Source organism: Antechinus flavipes, chromosome 3 (genome assembly GCF_016432865.1).
Source record: "Antechinus flavipes isolate AdamAnt ecotype Samford, QLD, Australia chromosome 3, AdamAnt_v2, whole genome shotgun sequence".
NCBI classification, from domain to species: domain Eukaryota; kingdom Metazoa; phylum Chordata; class Mammalia; order Dasyuromorphia; family Dasyuridae; genus Antechinus; species Antechinus flavipes.
Genome location: NC_067400.1, coordinates 579,076,596 through 579,099,593, shown reverse-complemented (window position 1 = coordinate 579,099,593; position 22,998 = coordinate 579,076,596). Strand labels below are relative to the sequence as shown.

General features: G+C 43.8%; 1 protein-coding gene across 2 annotated transcripts in view; it reads left to right on the top strand.

The window, feature by feature from the left end:
• MACO1 (macoilin 1) overlaps positions 1 to 22,279 on the top strand; it is a 77,570-nt gene extending 55,291 nt beyond the window's left edge. For both annotated transcript variants that reach the window (XM_051988205.1, XM_051988206.1), the window contains exons 7-11: positions 10,803 to 10,961; positions 12,294 to 12,476; positions 15,381 to 15,501; positions 18,025 to 18,199; positions 21,806 to 22,279. In XM_051988205.1, coding sequence (XP_051844165.1) covers positions 10,803 to 10,961; positions 12,294 to 12,476; positions 15,381 to 15,501; positions 18,025 to 18,199; positions 21,806 to 22,008 — 841 coding nt within the window. In that variant the 3' untranslated portion in view covers positions 22,009 to 22,279. The remainder of the gene's footprint in view (positions 1 to 10,802; positions 10,962 to 12,293; positions 12,477 to 15,380; positions 15,502 to 18,024; positions 18,200 to 21,805) is intronic.
• Positions 22,280 to 22,998: the final 719 nt, after the last annotated feature.

The following is a 22,998-nucleotide window of genomic DNA, read 5'->3' as shown; positions in this document are numbered from 1 at the left end:
TGTGGGGGAGTGCCAATGAAGGGACGTGCCCTGAGGAAGAGGAATCCAGTTCTAGTTGTTACTGATGCTGCCAGTTCAAGGAAAACAGTTACTAAATATTCTGCCTAGCAGCACAAGCATGTTCTAATCTTTGTCTATCACCTAGTGCCTTCCAGCCATTCTTCTCAACAGTCCAAGCTTGTAGCAAGTTTTGGTTCCTCTTGCAGTGAGCTTCTCTAGATTAAAAACTCCCTTTAAGATCAGATGTTCAATTTACTTTGATAGTGTTGAAATAGATTGTATGTCTGGCAACCTAATATAATGCAAAGACCATTTCACTTGGAGGAGCCTAGTTTTGCCAGACACTATCAATTTATCTAAGAGTCGTTCACCTAATTTCTTTGAGATTTGTTTTCACAGTGGTAAAATAAAGTGATTTCCATAGAGGTAAGGTCCTCTCAGATGTGATATCTTGTGTTCTTAACTTCTTTCCAGCTCTAACAATCTGACTCTATGATCTAAAATTTTGGACCTTGTAGACAGCTTGCCATCTGTTGGACCAAATGATTATCCAGTAGGAAAAAATGGGAAATATGTGTAGTTTGTCTTTAACTTCTCATCTGCCTCTCAAAATATCCTCCAGGAATTGAGGGCTCTTAGTCCTCTTGCTCTGAAATTTTGCAGATAACTTTTCTCTCTTGATTTAAATGGACTCATTCTGTGTCTCAACTAATCGAGGATTGTGACTGCTATGGGATAACTGGAAGGCTACCAAGCTCTACTATTTTAATAGAGAAAGGCACAGTTAGATCTATCCTGACTCTCTCTTTTCTTATTTTCCCTTTAAGCAAATCTGTGTATGGATTTTTGTTTATTTTGTTTGTTTTTGTCTTGTCTTTTGTATAGTGGAAAGATCATTTTGACTTAGAATCTGAAGAATAAAATTTGAATGCCAACTTTTAGGACCCTTCACATTTTGTAGAATCACAGAATTAGAGACCTGTAATATTGGAAAGGATCTTGAAGGCCATCTCATTCAGTCTTTGATTTAAGCATGAATCTTTAGTAGGGTTATATCTGGTGGGAACCTAGTAGTTACCTAATGCAGCTGCTTTGTTTTACAGATGAGAAGACTAGAGCCCAAAACATTAAGTTTAAGTGACCTGCTCTGTGGCACTCAGGTAGAAAAGTGGCTAATCTGGATTCAAGGGTCTTGTGACATCAAATCCAGTGCCCTTTTTCCTAGGGTTCGCGGTATAGCCTCACTTAATGAATGTTTGTAGACTTAGATTCATTGCCTGCTCTTTGTGAGGATCTGAGAATTCAGATGCAGAAATGAAAAGTCTTGTATCAAAAGATCAGTGTGATCTTAAGAAGCAGGCTGCACTAACAGGTGGGAAGGTCAGGAAAGGGCTCATCTGGAGCACATGGGGCCTGTATCTTTGCTGTGATAGAAGCCAGATTGGGTGAGGGAAGAGGAAAAGGGAGTTCATTCAGTCATTCATTCACAGGTGTTTGCCTGTGCAGAATGACTGAGGTGGGATAAAAGCCTCATCTCACTGCCTTTTCTTAAGTTGTTCTAAAGAAAATGTTTTGGAAAAAGTAAGTTAATGCAAGTTGCTATTTTTATCATTTAAAAAGTTGTTTTTTCTGCCTCTGTCAAAGTACTTGAATGGAAACAGTACTTGAGAGAGCTTGGTCCATGTTGGGGTTCTTCCCTCAACTGGCGGCTTTTCTCCAAGGCCAATTTCTGGCACAGAAGTTTTGCTACTCATAAACCTGGGCAAAACTGGGCTAAGAGTTTCTTAACAGGAAGGGAGATCAATGTCAGCATTTTCTTCCAACTTGCCTATGTTGTCCCCCTTATTGCTAAGCCAGTCAGCATCCCTAGAGTGCTGGCCAAGCAGTAGTTTCCAAAGGGAGACAGGAACAGTAAGTTAAAGGTTTTGATCTCAAGAAACTGATGAATAATATCTATTTCACTGTTGAAGGTTAAAGGCCTGATGTTTTCCACAGCCACCTCAAAAGTTAAACTTTTCTCTCCTAGACTAATGCCCCTGAGAATTTAGCCGAAAGTTGGATTTTCCCTGAAGTGTTTAGATATCGTCTGAAATTTCCTCCAAAGACAAAAGGCAAACCAAGGAGCTGATTAATAGCACCAAGGAAGCAGGCAAGTGGGCTTCTCTTAGGGTATTTACAGAGTGCAAATTACATGTGATAGGCTAGCCAGTGAGAAGAGCTCATGTTTCTGTAGCACTTTGACAGCTTAACTAGGCTTTCCCCACAGCAACCCTTATAGGAGATGCAGGCTCAGGGACACAGTCATGAGCCCAATAGGAAATGTCAAAACAGGGTTTGGAAATCAGGTCTTCTCTTTCCAAGACCAGTGTCCTTTGCACTTCCCACTAGGCTACATAGCCCAAAATATCCTCACATAACATATAGTCAGTCAATCAAATAGGAGAAATGAGGCACATTTCCAAATAATTATGATATGGAGATAAATTGAGAGTACAACTTGTGAGAACACTACAAAGTACCTTTTTCTAGTCCCTAGGGGTCTTGGTACTTGTTCCATAGAAAAACTCAAGATTCTCAAAAGTTCATTTTACATTTTCCTGATGCTCTATTCTAGCTTCTCTATAGCATTCCCTAAAGCTTCCTGTGACGAGGAGCCAACTACATTTTGGGGCAGTTGTAATTGTTAATAAGTTCTTTCTAATCAGTCGACCAGCATTCATTGAGCTCCTGGCTCCCTTGTGCCAGAACTTGTGCTGAGCACTGGAGATACACAAAGGCCAAGACAGCTCCTGCTTTCAAGAAGCTCAGTATAAAGAGGGCACAACATGCAAACAACAGTGTGCAAACCAAATCTATTCAGGGTAAACTGGGGGCAGCTGATTACCAAAAAGGGAAGGAGATTACAGAGAACTGGCAGAGGCTTCCTGTAGAAGATGGCATTTTAGTTGAAATCTGTGGGTAACAGGAGAATCAGGAGGTAGAGACAGGGAGGGAGAGTGTCCCAGGCATGAGGGACAGCTAGTAGCAAGAATTGTCCTGATACAGTCAGATGCAAAAAACTAGAAAGGCAGGAGGGGGCCCTTCATCTGAATAAGCTCCCTATGTAGAAGTGGACTTTAGATGTGATCCTAGAAGCAATAGGAAGCCACCGGAGTTTATTGAACGGGGGGAGGGGGAGGTAGGATGTCTTCAGTCCTGTACAATTAGAAAAACTGAGTACAGGGTGGATTGGAGGGGGGAGGGCCTGTGGCTGGTAGACTATTATAATAGTACAGTTTGACAAGATGCAGGCCTGTGCCAGAGGAGAGAAGGGACCATGTGCAGCAAATGTTACAAAGGGAGAATGGGATAGGATTTGTCAAGATTGGATATTTGTGGGCTGGGGGAATGCGGAGAGAACATGAGAATGAAGAGTCAAGGATGATGCCCTGGGTGCTAGAAGGACAGTGAGGCCCTTAGTAGTAACAGGGAAGGAAGAAAAAGCGAATGCGGGACATGTTACATTTAAGATTAAGATATCGGAGAAACATCCAGTTCAAGATGTCTAATAGGCAGTTGGAGATGCAAGACTGGAGGATCAGGGCTGGACAAATAGATCTGAGACATCCTTATGGAGAGCACCAGTTGAGATAGCTATATCAGAGTCTAGAGGAACCTTCTCCAGTTATTGGGCAGGGTATGGATGGAGATCCAGCAAAAATCTGGAGAGAAGGGAGTGACTGACTTCAGAGCTGCAGAACGATCGGGAAGGAGCGGTGTTGACAAAGGACCAAGATTTGGCAGTTACAAGCTCACTGGTCACTTTGGGGGGCAAAGATGAAATCAGAAGCTGTATTGTCAAGAATTAAATAGAAAATGAGAGGGAAGTATGTGGAGGCACCTGTTGTAGACAGCCTTTCAGCCTCCAAAGGGAGCAGATTCCATCGAGCTGAAAACTCTCCATGAAATTTTAACTCCTGGTTCTGCCCCTGGAATCAAAGCAAAATAAGTCTGTTTCCTCTTAAGAGAGCTATTCCAGCCTTCTCTTTCCACTTCCCAAACCCACTGCACCTCCCAAAAAAGCTTTTTCTTCTCTACCTTAATATCCTCCTCCTTTTATCCGATCCTCACACAGAATGATGTCTGGTCCCCTTATTACCATGGTTTCCAGGTGGTCAGTATCCCTCTCAGTATGTTGCCCACCACTGTGTTCCAGATGTGTGTAATGGCGTACAGGACTGCCTTCCCCTTATTTGAACACTAGACTTCTATGAATGTAGGATAAGAACTCGTTAATTTTTCTGACTGTTCATATGCTGTTATTACAAAGGGATTGGGTCTGCTAAATGCAAAAGCCAACAAATGACACTTTTTCTTCTCTACTTTTCCTTGATTAAAACTTAATTTGTTAGCTTTTGCGTTTAGCAAACCTAAGTCTCTTTGTAATACAACTTTATTGTATAATTAGGCCAGCAGGGGGTTTATTTTTGGACACTGGTGCCTGGTAAGCAAATTGAGTAAACTCAGACTTTAGGCAACTTGATTTAGGCATTTCTGAAACAGTTTTCAAACATCAAAGTAAGTTCTCTGGGAAATGACTGATTTGAAGCCTGGTTTTGTGAACAGCACATCTGGGGAATACTTAGTTGTTAGGTTTTTTGGTTTTTTTCTGGATATCTTATAAGTTTCAGCATGTCTACAATATAAATTATCTAAAAGGGAGCAAAACTATTTCTCATAGGCACACAACTTCTGAGATAGTCATGACTTGTACCCCAAAGCTTTCTGCAAAAACAGCTGTTGAATCCCTTAACGAGTCTTGTCTTGCATGATTAATTCAGGCTTGTGCACCCTAGTGGAATTAAGTACTAAGACAAAGCAGTTTCTTCTCTCTCTTTCCATTTAGATTTGCTTCTGGAGGATAGAGAGCCCCATCTCATAGCCTTGTCTCCTACCACAGCTGCCATTCTAAACCAAAAAATTTCAACAGATCCTTAAATTCTATGAATGCTGAAACATTTTTGCATAGAGTTATGAGAATCATTGCATGTCAGGGCTGGAAAGTTTAAGAATCATCCTGGGGCATCCTGGATTTAGGGTTATGCTTTAGCAGTATCTTGCTTCACTATTACATGCTCTGTGATTTAGACAGCCACTTAAGCCTTTCTGGGCCTCTCAGTTTCCTTACCTGGAAAAGATCCAAGGTCTCTTGTAGCTTCTGAGTCTCTTGAGCAAGGAAAAGTGCCCTCTTTGGACAGTGCAATGTACTTGAGGCGGGAGACAAGCCCACCCGGTCCAGAGCAGTGTATTGTAAATGCCCACTAAGGAGCAGAGATGCTGCTGCAGAAGTCTTAGCCCACAGGAGTTGGGGAAAAATTCGCAGACACAGCTGGGCCTACAGACACATGCTTAGGCACAGGAGTCTGGTTTTGGGTGGGCCTTAAAAGAGAGATACAGATACAGACCAGAAGTAGTGGCGAGGATTGGGGGGCCAAGTTGGCCAGCAAGTAATTTGTTAAGCATTTACTGAAGGCAGAAAAGTGCAAAGATGTGTTTGGGCAAAAATTGGGCTGAGGCAGTAATGAGCAAAGCCCGAGGAGGTTGATTAGAACTACGTTGTTGGACAGATGAGAGTAGGAGCTTAAGTCTCTTTCACAGTTATTGTTCAGCTCTCTATCTCCATCCCTCTGCATTTACCCTGTTTTTGAACCAAGTTGTTTTGCAGTGCAAACTTACTATGAAAGTGGATGGGGCCCTTGTCTGCCGACTGTCCAGAGCTGCCGAGAGAGCTTTGCTAGCATGGCTCACCATAGGCCTGGGCTTCCATCCTACTCCCACAGTGCACAATGGGTTGTTTTTGTCTGTTTAGAGAATACATCTAAAAAAAAAGTATAAGTAGAGTGGAGGTTTGTTGTTGTTTATTTTATATTAAAACTTTAAAAGTCTCCACTAGCTTCTAAGAATCATCTGGTGTGGAAGCCCAAAGAACTCTGTGCTTCCTGCAGGGCAGCCACTCCTATATGCCTAAGACACACTCTGAAGTGGCCCTACAGATACACAGGTCACCCAGTTTTTAAAGTTAGAGCAGAGTCAAACATGGGCAAATCTTTGTTTCCAGTAGTTCAGCTAAGGAAAATGGTCACCAGACTTCTGTTGATTAAAGATAGTGTGGTGTGATAAGGGATTTTGGGTGCAGCCCTGACCACAGACCCAGTGTTTCGTTAAATAACCACATAAAACTTTTTTAAATTGTCAGGGTCTCAGTTTCTTCATTTGTAAGATGGGGAAAATAATACTTGCAATATTTTGCTCACAGGTTATTGTTGGTTTTTTTAAAGGCTCTAAACCTTAAAGCACAGGATGCATATTTATGTATACATGTCTGTATGCACACACATATACACATGCATACATATCTATACATATACTCACATACACCCCTGTGGGGCAGTGTGGTATAGGGGATAGACAGCTGGTCCACCTCATGAAGCCAGAAAAGCCTGAGGCTGAATTCTGCCTCCAATGCACACTGGCACTGCCTTCAGTGCCCAGCAGCCTGCTTTGGTAGGAGGAGTTTTCTAGCTTTACAATTCCCTCTTCCACACAAATCCATAGACTTAGGATATAGGCTGGGAAAGAACCCAGAGATAGTCTAGTTTTCCTTCATTTTGCAGAAAAAGAAGTCCAGAGAGAAGGGACCTATTTGAGGCAACCAAGCTGGGATCAGGTCCTTCTCCCTGGGTTCCCGGCTTTGTGCCCTGGGAAGCTAAAATCCTGAGTGTCCCTGGCAAGGCTTTTCCTCTCTCTCGCCTTCACTCTGCTCCTCTTTAAGATGGGGCATACAGAGCTGGCTTCTTAAGTCAGTGGAGGAGGTGCCCAATTCAGATTTTTTACCCTCATGATGTGTCAGGTCTTAGTACTTTTTGGGTAGGGCAGTGTGATGACATGCTTCCATTGACTATTCAGAGTGTTACTGATGGCTAACTCTCACCCTTTAGAACTTTATATCTTTAGGTTAAGGAATAAAAATTGTATCTAAATTCTAATAATTATGCTCTAGGTATGCACCATTGTATGAATTACTTTACCAGATTCTTTTGAATTTGTGTCAGTTTAGACCAAGTTTTGACACTATATGGCTGGCGAGTCGTCTGGAGGAAAGAACTAATGACTAGTGACTAACGGAAGAAAGGAGCCAAAAAGAAGAGGGTGTGTGAAGGCGCTTTCTGCCTGGGAGCCAGTCCTTAACTGCTTCTTGTATATGAGTTAGCTTCATGCCAGTTAGGTGACTACTTTTTAAACTTCAGAGGTAGCTTCACAGCACCTTTTTAAGAGACAAGTACTGTCTTTTAAACCTTTTCTGGTAAATGGGTCAAGAATGCTTACCTCACTAGCCCTGGGCATACAGCCACTGGTTTGAGGATGGACTCTACCTGCCTCTAAGATGGAGGGTGGCGTCTTTTACAGCCATTTGTGAGGAAAACTGGTTCCACAAGAATTAGGGCAAGAAGGAAACTCATTCGGTTTCAAGACTAACTAAACCTTTTCAAAATTTCCAGCAATATAGAAGCTATACCTCTGGAAAAACTAAGCTCGTCAGCCCAGGTGAATGAGCAATGGAGCTTTTGTTTGGTTATTTTTCCATTGTTTTCCTTCAAGACAGATGTCATAAAATTAATTTTAAGGGTCTTTAGATTTCCTCATTTGATTCATTTTCATTCCCAGTTCTTGCATCCAGTTTGGGCCACAACTATAGACATTTTTATGAAATTCCAAGAATATATTTGGAGATTCTCATTAACCTCTGTGATATTCTTTAATCAGAATGGGTCCCGCCGCTCAGCACCTATAAATTATCTGTTAACATTTAACCTAGAAAAATCTTGACCCTCCTTCATTATTAGAATATTAAGCACCACCTTAGGAAGACAAGTGGCTGTTACATATGTAAAAAATGTCCATAATGGGCTTGAGTAGTTGAATTCACTGCCCTTTACTAATTGAAATAATTCATCCAAAACTCAGTGCGTAAATTTTTCTACCTGCTAGCACAAAATTTATGAAGTGCACCTTCTAAATAAAAAGTTATAGCTTAAATGAAAGCATTGGAGCCATGCCATGATAAAATAGCAGCTATAAAAATGGTAAAGCCCCAACCTCAAGAATTCTCCCCCCCCCCACGGCCTCCCCTTTAACAGTATTTTATTTTTTCCAATTAGTTCTTAAAGACAGTTTTTTATAAAGATTTTGAGTTCCTACTTTTTTCTCCCTGCCTCCTTCTCCTTCCCTCCCCAACATGAGACTTTTAACGTGACTGGGATCACTTTGGATTCCACCCTGCCCTCTAGGGGACAGCAACTTCCTAGTTTCACTTTGTGATGCTATTGTTGGAAGTTTATTCGTCTTCATGTTTTTTAAAGGTCAAATATATTTTATTTGGAATTAATAACTTGATATGCTGTCTTTCCACAGGAAATAAAAATTGGGTTTGAGATGTAGTTTATAAAAAAGTACTGATTGATGTGCTCATAATATGGCTGCAGATTTAATTTTCTCATTATTGGCTGTTAAGATATTACCTTCAAAAACATGATATATGTGGAACATGATTCCTGGGTAGGCACACCCCTAAGATGCAGCTAAACCCATGTTCTAGATCCTTTTTAGTGTCTATGTCAGATTTTTGAGCTCCTAGAGATGTTAGAGTCACATAAATTTAGAGCTGAAACTAGTCTAGCCTCCTCATTTTAATTGTTGAGGAAACTGTAATGAGAGGACCTGGCTTTGAAGCCGGGTCTTCCCTCTCCAAATCCAACTCCCTTCTGTGCCATGCCATCTGCTCCCCCTAGTTCATAGAATGCCAGAGCTAGAGGGGTATAAGAAACACTGTGTCCAGCCCTCTACAGCGAAGAAGGCATTTGAGTTCTACAAACCAAAGTATGTAACTGATAAGAACCAGACTGGTATAGGTTTCTTGATTTCCTACTCCACTTCCCTTTCCTTATTGGGAAAGAGGCATTGTTTCAAAGAAGGACATAAAGTATATATAAGAGCTCAGTTCTACTAGTGGAAGGTGGGTAGGTAAATAAATAACATAACATCCAATATTTAGCACAGGATTCTGCTTATTATAGACATTTAATACATGTTTATTGAATTAAATGAATACATTTTGTAACCAAATGTTTCTTCTTCCTTTGTCTTCCTTCTCTCTCTCTCTCTCTCTCTCTCTCTCTCTCTCTCTCTCTCTCTCTCTCTCTCTTCTTCCCTCTTTCTTTCCTTCCCTCTCTTTCTCTCCCCCCTCTCTCCTTTCCTCACTCCCTCTCCCTTTCTCTCTCCCCCCTTCTCTATTTTAAAATAATTACACCTCCTACTTTGAAGAACATTCATTATGTTATTAACTCTCCTGGTCTTCCTCTTTTCTACCATACAAACCTGTGAATAGACTGATCTCCATACTGTTCCCATCAGTAGGCTCAGCAGGACGTAGTCCTACCTCAGCCTTTGACAGTGTTTTTTCCTTTCCCTAGCTTGTCTTTTGCCTACCCTTCCTAAATCCAACCCATCTTTTACATTGACTCAGGGATACCTTCTCCTTGCTGCTCTTGATGTCATCACACTTTGTGTTCTCATTCTTCTAAAGTCATTTCTGCAGCATTTTCTATCCTGACCATTATATTTTTCACTGAATCATGCATTTCCTCGAATGCTTATTTTAGCATTTTATCCATGTCTGTATTGGATCCTGACAACTTCGTAAACTCCTTGAGGGCAGGAACTGTAATGTACATTATTTTTGTGTCCCACACAGTACTACACACGGTAAACATTTGTTGAATTGAAATCTGTTGTTATACAAAAGAATTGGAATGGTGGCAAGGAAGTGAAAAGATGGGTGGCATAGCTTCCCCTTGAGGATCCTTACCATTTAGGAAATAAGTATAGGCAAGTATCTTATTTTACATTTACGATTTTTCATTATTTATTTTTTAAACTGAGCTTAATGAGGTTTTCTGCTACAATCATAAATACCAGCATAAGCATTATTTACCCATGGTTCTATCAATTTTAGGAGATTGTCTCAAGGAATTTTTATAATCTTTTAGGTGGCTTTCTTTATTGACATGAACCAGTAGGTCATGACATATTGGTGGATCTCAAAGCCTTACCTGGTAGTCCTACAAAGTGTTGACATTTCTACAGCCCCCTCCTCAAGGTCCATGGGGAGTCCTACTATAGAGGTACCTTCCCAACTTATACTCTCACAACAATTCCTGTCTTGTCCCTTGACCCTTCCCCCCTTCTATGAGCATAAGACTTCGAGGGAAATCAGAAGCAGCCCTTGTGGTAGAATGGAAGCAGGACCCAGGTTCAAATCCTGCCCTGCACTTTGTAATCTGTACATCTTGAACGAGACCCTTTGTTTCTCTCAAGATCATAGGATTTAGAAGAGACCTTGGAGAAGCCCATAAAAATTGACTAAATGATGTCTGATAGGAAGCTCTTAGATAAAGGAGCCGAACCCAGCAATTCTGATTGTAAGCCCAGGATACTGTATGCTAGACCATAGTTTCCTTTTTCCCAAAGTGAACTGTAAGACTATGGGAGCTCTAAGCTTCCTTCCAGTTCTAAAACCTAAATCATCCCCACAGAGAATGGTTGAGACCCATCTTTTAAAGATGTGACTCTGATCTGAGGTCCTAACCACTACCCAAGCTGAAGGCCTGACTCACTCCAGCAGGAGCCCATAGAGTTTCCCAAGAGCCCAGCATGTGTACCACAGCAAAAGCCCCCTCTATCTCACCTGTTCTTTCTTCTCTTAGGTTGGAACAAGACATTAAAAAGTTAAAGGCTGACCTGCAGGCCAGCAGGCAGGTGGAACAGGAGCTCCGCAGTCAAATCAGCTCCTTGACCAGCACAGAGCGGGGGATTCGCTCTGAAATCGGCCAGCTCCGACAAGAGAATGAGCTGCTCCAGAACAAGTATGCTTTTATTCCAAATCTAGTGTCAGCTTATCAAAATGCACTTGTCCTCTAACGCTGGGAAGCAAAAAATAAATTCATTAGTAAAGTGTTGTCTTTAAAAGATTTTGGCTATTTCTTTCATTCATTTTAATGCTGGTGGAAATAGTTACTTGTATAACTTGTGGAATCTGCCAATTTTTTTCTCCCAAACCCAAATAATTTTTTTTTATGACAGTCTGTTTTGTTCAAAATACCATATTTGATTTGGGATTAAGCTTGGTTGAAAATAAGTTGAACTAATAGTTATGAAAGTGATCATATTCTTTGACCTACCATTACACGAAGATGAATAAACATGTTATTAAAAGGAGAAAAGAATCCTTCTTTACAAATATATATGTAATATCTTTTTAAAAAAAATTTGTAATAACAAAAAGCTTGAAACAATCTATCCAACATTTGGGGAATATCTAGACAAATTATGGTATTTGTGGAATTCCGAAAGTACTGACATGTCCCTAACATGACCTTTTAAAAAAAATAATTTTTTGATGCCTTTTACATCACAATACTTTCTCATTCATTTACCTCAGATTCTGTTTGAGAGAACATTTTGTTTGGTGCAGTGTTAAGGGTGCTCCGCAACACTGGGATAGTCTGTAACTCTTCATCAGGGATCTCTTAGTACCTGATCAGAAGGTTTCTTTCCCTTGAATGCCTTTGTCTTTTCCCCAAATTTGTGTCTTATCTAGCCTAAGAAAGCATTTAGATTATTTCTTCCCTTTCATTAGTCCCAGAGCTGGAGCTGTGCCCATTTCTGTATGCTCAAATATACCTCCTTTAGTGAGTATTAAACAATAGCATAGATTCCATGAAAGCTGTGAATATTGATCCGTAGAGCAGTAATTCCCAGACAACCAAGAATCCTAGTGTTTTGCAGGTAACCAGACTAGTGTTCCCTTGCTTTCATAAAGTCGTCCCACCTGTTGTTTCTCTGTATTAAATGAATGAATGAAAAAGCCTTTATACGTGCTTAGTAGATAAAAAGTACTGTGCCATTATAAAAATCACTGTTGTAATCTTGGCCCTAACTAAAGTATCTCCCAACCCTCACCCTGAGTGGACTGTGACTTTAACTGGAGATGTTAGAAAATTTATGGATTCCATAAATGCATTTCATGACCCCCCCCCTCCCCCAAATGTTTCATGGCTATCTTAAACAATGATTGAGCTATTGATGATAGGAGCTACTTGTTGACTTGGCCTTGATCTGATAGAGATTATGTGTGTGCAGGATGTATAGTGGATCCCTTCAATCCTAAGCTTTTCATAAAACTCATTTCCCCACAGATTACATAATGCTGTCCAGATGAAACAAAAGGATAAGCAGACCATCAGCCAGTTGGAGAAAAAACTGAAAGCAGAGCAGGAGGCTCGAAGCTTTGTAGAAAAGCAATTAATGGAGGAGAAAAAAAGGAAGAAGTTAGAAGAAGCAACTGCTGCACGAGCTGTTGCCTTTGCTGCTGCTACCAGGTACTGACTGTGAGCCCCGACACCTGGGCTCTGAGAGTGATTTTCCCAATGTGAAGCTAAGGCTTGTAACTGGATGTGCCAGGGGCCTTTTGGAGGTCCAGCCAGGCCTGCAGAGTATGTAGGGTCATAGGGCCGGCTGGCAGCCAGAGGCGATGAGATAAATGTCAGCTTTTATGAGTTTCACTAGCCTCAGGAGGCTGAGACAGGATGCTTTTAAGCTTGGAATTCTTTCAAGGTAGGAAGCCCCAGGGTGGGTGATCCACCAGTGGAAACTTGGCAGCTCCTTTGTAGCCACATACTGAGGTCCTTATTTGTCCTTTGTTCTCAAAGAGGACCATGACATCAGGGAGGTGATACCATCACATTCAAGTGAATTGCCCCTTGGAGACCATGGGTCCAGCCCAGGAAACTGAGAGCCAGTACACAAACAACTTGTCCAGAAGCACTCAGGTGACAATAAGGAGTAGGGATAGAATTTGTATCTGGAGCCTCTGACTCCAAATCTATCATCCTTTCCACCACTGCCCTACACGTGTCTATAGCACATTTATGGTTTACAAAGTGCTTTCCTTTCAACACTTCAGTAAAGTAAGTGGTCCAAGAGATATTATTATCCCCATTTTACAGATAAAGAACTGAGGCTCCTAGATCTAAACTTGCCCTGCAAAGGATCCAGATATAATAATTAGCAGCAGGGCCAAGACTCAAAGCCAAGTCCAGGGCTTTTTCCTCTGTACTGTGCCACCTCCTCTGTTCCAGAGTGGGTGGTCAGAATTATGACTTTTATGAAAGGTTTTCTAAGAACTTACTCCAGGTCCTACCTGAATAAATGTTAAACCTGTTTCCTTCCAGGTTTGGGATTTTAGGAACCAGTGTTTCCCAAGAATTTGGTTTGAAGAGAGGCTTGTTTCATTTTGAGATCTTCCCACCTGCCCTTTAAGTTACTCCAGGTAGATGTCACATTTAGGCACAGCGAGTTCCTGGAGCCCCAGCATTAAAGTAGGCACTCTGAGGGGAAGTGTAGTGTGAGCCCTTCCATGCTGCTGACTTCATCTGTTTGGATGCTGTGAGAAGTTATGTCATGAATGGAGAAGGGCAGGGTAAAGTGAACACAGGTCTATTAGTGTTAAATTAGCCACATAGTGAAGAGAGTTTTGTATACAACAAAAGCCTGACCTCTGTGTTTGAGGTTCCCCCATCTGAAGTGTTACTGATCTGTACCAAGGAGAGATCAGAAGATTAAAAGGCAAATTTCTTCATCTCTAGCTCACTATCCATACTTGTCATTGAATTTTCTGGGCCTCACTTAATACATCTGAAAGATGGGACCATTCATACATACTGATAAAATACATGAAAATCTGCAGATACAGGTTGAGTGGAAATTATTATTTATTCTATTTTTAATTTCTGTCCTAATATGCTTATATGTGGTATAATCCTACTGTAATTCCTCCTTGAGTTTTTGCTTTGTTTTATTAAACAAGAAATTTACTTGTCAACCTTTGGCATATTAATAGCCTTCTTTTAGGTTTTTGCATATGCATAATAATTGGTGAATCATCATTTTCCTTTCAAATGGAAATAAGTAATCTAGACTTCCTGATCTTGTGCAGTGTTCCTCACTACCCAGTCTTAATGATGTGTTTTCAGCTCCATATGGGGGGTTCTTGGCAAAGATAAGTGGAGTACTTTGCCATTTTCCTTCTCCAGGGGCTTAAGTAAAACAAGATTGAGTGACTTGCCCACGATCACACAGCTAGAGTGAGTGTCTAAGGCTGGACTTGAATTCAGTTTTCCTGACCAGGCCCAGAGTTTTCTCCACTGAACCATCCTGCTGCCTTAACAGTGGAGTTTTGTGGGCAGGTTGAGGGGAGGAGCAGGGGCCACTTAGAGAAAATGTTCATGGTTTTATATAGGGTATTTTCGGCCAGCTTGCAAGCAAGACTGCACTCAAGCCACCCCCCAAATCCCACCCATCCTTTTCTTAAGTTCTCTTAAAAGAACCCAGCAATTTTGGCACTACTTTCCAAGGTCCCTCAGGCTAAGGATGAGAAAATCTTTTGAGATAGCTAACATAAGTCTTTTCTCCATAACAACTGAATCCTGTTTTTTTTCATATTGTTCTTGTTGAAAAATTGTTCACCAGTACATATGTGGAATATCTTTTGTAACATTCAAGACCCGCTTCTGAGTAAAAAGTCTTGCCAGTTCTAAAGTCTTTGCCTCTTTGGCAGATTTCTGAGTGGAATGCTTAATTAATTTTATTTCTGTCCTACATCTTAATAACTTAGGTGTATTTAATAGCTCTAGTTTATTTAATGCTTTATGGTTTATTAAGTGCAAGGTAGTACAAGAAATACCACCCCCACTTTACAGAGAAAGGAAAGGAGGGGGCTTGCCAAGATCACCCAGCCATGATTTAAGCATTCTTTTCACTCCTCCACTGTCTCCAGTGCGGCTGTCACAATGGGGTATAGGAGATAGGCTAGTGATAGCCCATCCATCACCGTAATCATGGGAAGTAGATGAACACTGCCTCCCTGGTTCTTAAGTGAAGAAACAAAGGTTCAGAAAAAAGATAGACTCTTGCTTGTATCACACAGCCTCTTACTAGAATAGTCTTGGAAACTCTGGCCCTCCCACAAGGGCCTTTCTTTTGCTTGCTATGTCCTATTGAAAAAGTCTTATGTTCCCAGGGTATTGCACATCTGACATGATCTCTAGGAATGATCTCCCATGTTTAATGGCCTTGGAGAGTTGGGAGTAGAGGTCAAGGAAGGAGTAAACTGGGCTAAAAGGGAATGCTAAGCCTTGGAGTGAATGGGAGCTTGGGATTCTGTACTGGGACTCATCTAAGAATCTTTGTGAATCCTCTCGTTCCTCCTCTTCTCTTTTCCAAAGGGGAGAGTGCACTGAAACTTTACGAAATCGCATCCGAGAGCTTGAGACAGAATGCAAGAAACTAACGATTGACATGAAATTGAAAGAAGACCAAATCAGAGAATTAGAAATTAAAGTTCAGGTAAGAAGAAAATCCCATTCTTTGATGGAGTCTCTCAGGAATGAAAAATGGTAAAGGGTGGGTGGAGCCCCATCACTCCTGGTAAACTATAGTGGAAGACTGACAGATTTCATTTTCCCTTAAGTCCATTGCCTTAGGAAAGTGTCAATCAGCCAATCAACAAATGCTTATTTTGTCTGCTACCTGCCAGACACTGTGTCTAAAGGAGGAGAGCTTTAAAATGAACCTGATGCTACAATTTTTAAGCCCACTATAAGGAATCTGACTCTTAAACTTTGTGGTATGGGAAAGGACCTTAGAGACTTTCTAGATTAGTAGCTCATTTACACTTTAGAGAACACTTGAAATCTGTCATCTAACTGGAACTGCACAGTGACCTGGGGGAGGGCAAGTCTTTTTTATCAATTTTATCAACTGGTCAGTACTTCGTAGAGAGTAACAATGGGAGTTGGCCTGGCCTGGCTCCAGTTGTGGTCTTTCAGGTGCCCAGCTGTTGAGCATGAAACCCTTCACAACAGCTTGTGAGATGTCCCCCCAAAAAACTTCCTCCTCCCCCCAGGCTTTCCTCCTCACACATCAATGCATTCTAAAGAGAGGAGCTGGATTCCAGCATGAGGCATGCGGGGTCTCTCTGTAAGCCTTTGTGGTGTTGATCCTGATAACAGCAGCTTCAGCTAGGGTGTCCTTCCTCTTCTGAGGAATCTACATGCCTCTTAAAAAGGCCATTCCAAGATTTTTTGTGGGTGTTTTTAAAAGGTGAGTTTGCTGCTGTAAAAGATCTCCTCTAGATAATCAGAATCCTAGGGAGACTGTTGGGATTTGAGAGGCTCTTACTTGGGTACAACAAGTGACCCTCTTTGCACACTGCTGTCAGGGGCCGAGCAAGGGCATTTTTAGGTCTCCCTTTCCATGTCGGAAATTGTTAGAAAATTTCTTCTTGGACTAAGACCAAGTCGGCCTTTGTATATCTCCCACCCCTAAGCCTCCATTTCACCCTCTGGGCCGAAGAAAAAAGGGCTCTCCTGGCAATTTCGCGGGTAGTCTGAGCCCATCTGTTCAGCTGCAGTTCACTGAAATAGCAGCAGGCAAGGAACTCAGCCTTTGTTGCTCCCCACAATGCTGACGAGAAAAGCTTCTCCCGGGAAGGGCAGAGTGCTTTGTTGCCTTGTCAGAGGCCAATTGCAAATGCAGATCGCTTTCCACAAAATGCCTGCATTATGCCCCCTAATCTAACATTTCTCCCAACAGCAGGACTCCAGCCCCCCAAACTCCATGGCACTTACTTGTGCTTCATCTGCTAAACTCACAGGAGTAGAATTTAAATTGAGAATTCAGAGTCTTTATTCAATTCAAATTGAGCCCCAAACTGCTTCTTAATGGTTCTTAATAATTGCTTGCCTTGTTTCCTTCCCTCCAAAAACCCTCTAAGATCTCCCCTAGTACCTTGCATTCAGTAAGCACTTAATCAATGTCTGCTGAATTGAATGCTCTTTCTGCTGATGGCCTCTCCCGTTGTCTGTCCCTCAGTCATCTTCAGGTCCTCCCTTTTTCCTTGACAATGAGTGTCCCACCCCCAACCAGTTGGCTCTGCCCCAGATGCCTCCCTCCCCTCCTCCTCGGGCTCTGGACTCTTGGTTTCTCTGTCCCAGATCCATACAGCTTCCCTGATTCAACCCTCCGCTCAGAGCTCTTGCCCGTCCCTCTGTTGTCTCCCCAGTGAGATCTACCTTCCTTAGGCAGACATGTGGAGCTAGGCTGCCTCTGCCCACTGTGGTCCACACAGATCAGATGGCGCCCACTGCCCCGTTGTCATCTGGAGCACGCCTTCCCCTTGCTCCCTATTCACGTTGGCATAATGGGATGAGGGCTGCCCATAGAGTCAAAGCATCTGAATTCAGATCCTACCCCTGCCCCATGTGTTCTGTGTGAGCTTTGCTAAGTAATTTAACGTCTCTGGGCCTCAGTTTCCTTATCTATAAAATGAGGGGCGGGGACTAGAGTGGTGATGTCCCACAAAAATAGAAATATGTTGACTTAGAGTATTGCAAATTCACATGTTTTATGTTGGGTCATATATTCATTTTGTTAAATATTTACCATGTACATTTTAATCTGATTCATCTTGGAGTCTGATACCTCTGCCCCAAAGGATTCCCAAAGCCCCTGGTACCTGCAGATCTGTGACCTTGGCTCTGTCCCCACCATCGGGATGGCACCTGCCCCTAAACTTCCCTGATTTCCCAACCTCCCCTTGCCATGGAGCTGATCCCACCTTCATCAGTCTCCAGCCCCTCCCTTGTTCGGATTTCTCCTTTGCATTTGTTATGGTTCTGTCTGGTAGGGTGGGTACTCCCACGGATATTTTAGCTGTGCTACCAAAGTGTCAATCTCTTTAGCCAGGTTATCTAGGTTATCTGCCCTGTTCATCTTTATGCATCCCGCAGAGCGTGCATAATGTCCCAGGATCGGTATTCAGCACGGACGGGGCTCTGTTGAACTGACAGGTTTTCTTGCCCTTCTCAGGAGCTCCGGAAATACAAAGAGAATGAGAAGGATACAGAGGTGTTAATGTCAGCACTGTCAGCCATGCAAGATAAAACCCAGCACTTAGAGAACAGCCTGAGTGCGGAGACGAGAATCAAGCTGGATCTTTTCTCTGCTCTAGGAGACGCTAAACGGCAGCTCGAGATTGCCCAAGGTAGGGCTGCACTGGGACGTGGGTTGGCCGGTTGCTCAGCAAGCATTTATTCATTTCTTGCTGAGAGAATGAATGGTTAAAAATACAACAAACTCACAGACCTTGATTTCAAGGACCTTACGTCCTAATGGGAAAGACAGCTTGTGAATAAGTGTGTACATATGAGATCTACATATACCTTGTAAGTGGAAAGTAATCCCAGAGAGCCGAGGAGGAAGGACCAGGAGAAGCCCCTACTAAAAGCAGGATTTGAGCTGAGTATTTAAGGACCCCAGGGAAGCTATCAGTACAAGGGGGGAAGGAGAGCATCCTGGAGCTGAGCAGGGTGGGAGGTCCTAAGGAAGAGGCACAGAGTCCACAGGTTGGCAGGACACAGGCTGGTGCAGCTAAATCCTAATAGTGTAAAGGGGACCGGGCTGTAGGAAGGAGGTGGCTTGTACAGAGCTCTAAGCACCATACAGAAGGCTTACGTTGGATCCTCGGGATACTTGGGGGTTCCTGGAATTTACTAACTGCCAAGGGATGTGGTCAGGCTGTGACAGCTGAGAATTGGATTGGGGAGAGGCAGAGAGACTGATTAGAAGGCTTTCATAGTAGTCCAGGAAAGAGGGAGGGACAGTAAAATCGAAAATATCCATGGAGATAAACAAGGCCCCATCCACTTCTCAAAAATCCAGCTTCTTGGTCATGGAGAGCAGTCCCAGACACTGACGTCAAGCAGTATGTTAACAAGTCTATGTAGATTGGGTCATTGTTCCAGCACATTTTATATATAAGAATTAGCTACCAACAGGTAAAGATTAGAATGTGGGATACTACTAACTCTGAGGCCATTAGGCTACTTTTTAAAGTCTGAAATGTAACCTGCTCTGGGCTGCCCTGCTCTTCTCCCAAGCCTCCTCCTCTTCCTCTCCTGGCCCTTCCCACACCACCAGAAATGGCTAGCTGGCTGCAGAGCAGCTTCATGCAGGCCACCATGTGTCCGAGATCTGGCAGCGCTGTGAAGCCCACATCCAAAGACTCCAGCAGTGACCCTTTGTCTTGTAAGGGTCAGACGGCTCCCATTCTGCATGCGGTCTGGGACAGCTTCCTGCCAGAGACCAAACTCTGGGTCTTGAGGATGAGCAGACTACCCAGTTCCAAAACAAGCAGGGAAACAAGGAGCCATTGTTGGGCAAGTTCTTCAAAAAAGCCAGCGGCCATATCTGTGGCATCCTTGGTGATGGAGAATTGTTGAAAGTGTCCATATAGTTGGTAACCTGGTCACAACCTCAACCAGCCAGGCTACATTGACCCTGTACCCCAGTGACACTGGGTAGACGTGAATGAACCAGAAGTGTTGGGTGTCCTGCGGGCAGAATGTCTTTGTGATGGAGATAAACACAAGCGTCCAGGAAACCTGTAGCCAGACCTAAAGCAAGAAAGTGGTTCTTGCAGCTCTCCCCAAAGAGGATTTCCCCCTTGGTTGCCCCCCACTGACATCCCAATGTCTTCTCTACCAACTGTGGCCTGGAAATGAGCTGATGCCCAGAAGCTGCCAGAGTGCTTCCAACAGTGTCACTGCCCTTCTTCAGAAACTTCAGTGATTACCCAGTAGCCCCGATATTTAGCCAATAGAAGACCTTTCTATAGGGTATTTCATTGTCACTGAACTTTTACAGGCCAGGCTGCCTTTCTTAATCACCTACATTTGCTAACCATACCCAGGAGAGAGAGAGAGAGACAGACAGACAGACACACACACACACACACACACACACACACAGAGGAGAAAGAGACAGAGAAAGACAGAGAGAGAGAGACAGAGACAGAGAGAGGAAAGAGAGAGAGAAAGGCAGTGCCCCAAATGCCACACAGCCCCTTCTCTGGCCGCTGGGGGCCCATAGAGGAGTTGGGGGGAGAGGGAGGGGTTGAAGCTGTGTTCATCCTCTTTGAGAACAAAGACATTTCATAAAATTTCCATTGGAAACCTCAGGCTCTGACTGGAAGGCAGGCCAGAATGTGATTCCAGCACTCTGTTGGCCTTTCTGATCATCCCTGAATAGAGATGTGCTCTTCTCTGGCTCAGTCTCTGCTCTCTCTTGAGACATGAGCCGGGTTCTCAGGAGGCCCCGGAGCAGCCTCCTCTCTTGCAAGAAGAGGTCCCGATCCAGCGCTATTTCAGGCATCTGTTGAGCACCCGTCATGTGCCAGGCACACAGTGGGCACTAGAGAGGGACAAAAGTAACAGCGTGAGGACTCAGTGAGCTTCCTTCTATGGGGGAAAGACAGGCTGACTTAGACACAAAGTCGATCCTAGGGGAGTGCTGGGGGAAGCACGTGCTGCAGCTGGGGCTGTCGAGGTGGGCCTCGTTCAGGGGGTGCCATCGGGGGAGCCAGAAAGAAGCAGGAATGCCCTGTGGGCATGGAGGCAGCCTGGTGCAGAGGCCTGGAGGTGCAGTACTAAATGGAGGATCAGTAAGAACCCGGGGCTAGAAGGACCACACTCCGTCAGCTGGATGGTTTGAAAGCAAACACGGTGGAATGTGTTTTATCTGGGAAGGAACTGGGAGCTAGCAGAGCTTTTTGAGCAAAGGAGCATTAGAGAAGCCTATGTGCCCAAGGCTGTGCCAGAAAACGATCCCTTTGGACTGGATCGAGAGCCCGGCAGTCAGAGCAAGGAGTGGTGAGGGCCCGAACCAGTGCTGTGTGTATGGGAGCCAGTCGGCAGAGGCGGGACCCAGTGTGACGGTCAGTAGTGGGCCTTGGCAGCTGGCTGGATGTGAGCAGTGTCCTGAGCTGGCAGACTTGGGGGAGGGAAAGAATGGCCGCACCCTCGGTAGGACCCGAGGGCTTTTTTGTGTGTGACCTGTAGGAATCAAGGAATCAGCCTCCCCCTTAGAGGGGTGCTTTGTGAAGGTAGCCCAGACATCTTGGTGGCCCGATCTCATGACACGAGAAGTGTGGGACAGGAGGGCGTTCTCTCTTGCTTGGTGCATCTGCTGTTCTGTCAGAGTGCGCAGTGTGACTCCTCAGCTCACTCAGCATGCTTGGCTAGGAAGCATGTAATCTCAGAGTTGGAAGGCACTTTGGACCCCACCCAGGGCACGTTGGGGCCGAACGGCGCCTCAGATGTAGAGCTCAGATGGTCCCAGCTAGAAGGGTCCTGAGCCCATGAATGTGATCTTACCGACCTGACCTCTCCATGTCCTCCAGCCCCGTTGGTCTGCACTCTGAAACTCGGACAAGACTCACGTCCCAACAAAAGTCACAGGGAAAATGTATTGCCAGAGGTGAGCCTGGAGCCCAGGCCCCTGGGCACCGCTGGGTGCGCCTGGTGCGCCCCTGTACACATGGCGCTGTCACTGTCCGATTCAGTGGTGGCCGTCTGGGGAGCGGGCTGCCATCCCGTACATCATCAGGTGGCTCCACCTCAGACCTGAGGCGGTAAAGGGTCCAAACCCTGCCCCCCAGACTTAAGGCGGCAGTCGTGCAGGTGGGGTTTTGCCCAAAGTCCTGGCTGTATTTCCTCCTCCTCGCTGGTCTCTAACAGCCATCCTCCCGAACCCAGAGGCCGTCAGAGGGGCAGGGCTGTGCCTATCTAATGCTGTGTCTTTGTTCTTCCAGGGCAAATCCTTCAGAAAGATCAGGAAATCAAGGACCTCAAACAGAAGATCGCAGAAGTCATGGCGGTCATGCCCAGCATAACGTACACTGCAGCCACCAGCCCCCTGAGTCCTGTTTCCCCCCATTATTCTTCCAAATTTGTGGAGACCAGCCCATCCGGACTTGATCCCAATGCCTCTGTTTATCAGCCCCTGAAGAAATGAAGGCCAACTTTGTATTTGCCCGACATTTTGGTCACATGGAAGGCATCGCAAAGGAGCATCTCTTGCAGTCAAGATAAAAAAAAAATTGTATTGTGTGGGACTGTATATGTTGTCATTTGAAAAAAAGAAAGGGGGTGGGGGGTAGGGAGAACATCCAAGTCTGATTAGAACTGCCCATCAGTTTTTCTTGTAAATTTTTAGAAAACCTCACAGAACTTTGCAATTTATTTTTCTCGGCCAATGCATTAAAACAACTCTTGGATTTCACGTAGCCAATTTTGCCTTTTATGTCCTCTTGCATGGTTTCCTCTTGAAAAAAAATGCAGGGCTTTGCTTGATTCTCAACCCTTTCTTTTGGTTTGTTGTTCCCTTTTGTTTTTGTTTTAGTTTTTAATCTTTTGTTTGAAATAATCAAGTTAAACCTGCAGATTGGATTCACATGGGATAATGGTGAAAATTCTTTTAGTTTTTAGGTGGAAAGGGTTCAATAATCTAACAAAGCTTTGATTTTTATAGCTGGTATTAAAGAAGAGGATGTTGATGTCACAGGGAAAAAAATGGATTCCCCACTAAACCCTCCCCCCCAACCCCCCAAAGGGCCAAACAAATTTAAGGAGCGTTGTGGAAGCATATGGCACACAAAAAAAATAGCATGAATGGCCGGTAATAAAATGGTGGCTATGCTTAAATTAGTCTTTCTATTCCCCTCAGTGTTTTTAGTCCGTGAGCATCGCTAGCAGTCTTACTCACAGTGCCTTGAGAAAGAGACATTTCAAGAGGAGACTTGGTAGTTGTGAAATCATTCCCCTTCACTGTCATTTAGCTTCAACATTGAGCTCATCACAGATCATCCCGCAGGAAGTGGATGTGGTGGTAGCTGCACCACTGGCCGCCGGCCACCAAGGTTCACGCCCCCTCTGAGTCTTGAGTTGTCTCTTGCCTCGATCACGCCACGCCACGCCACGCCCCTGAAAGCCCAGGTAGTGAAAC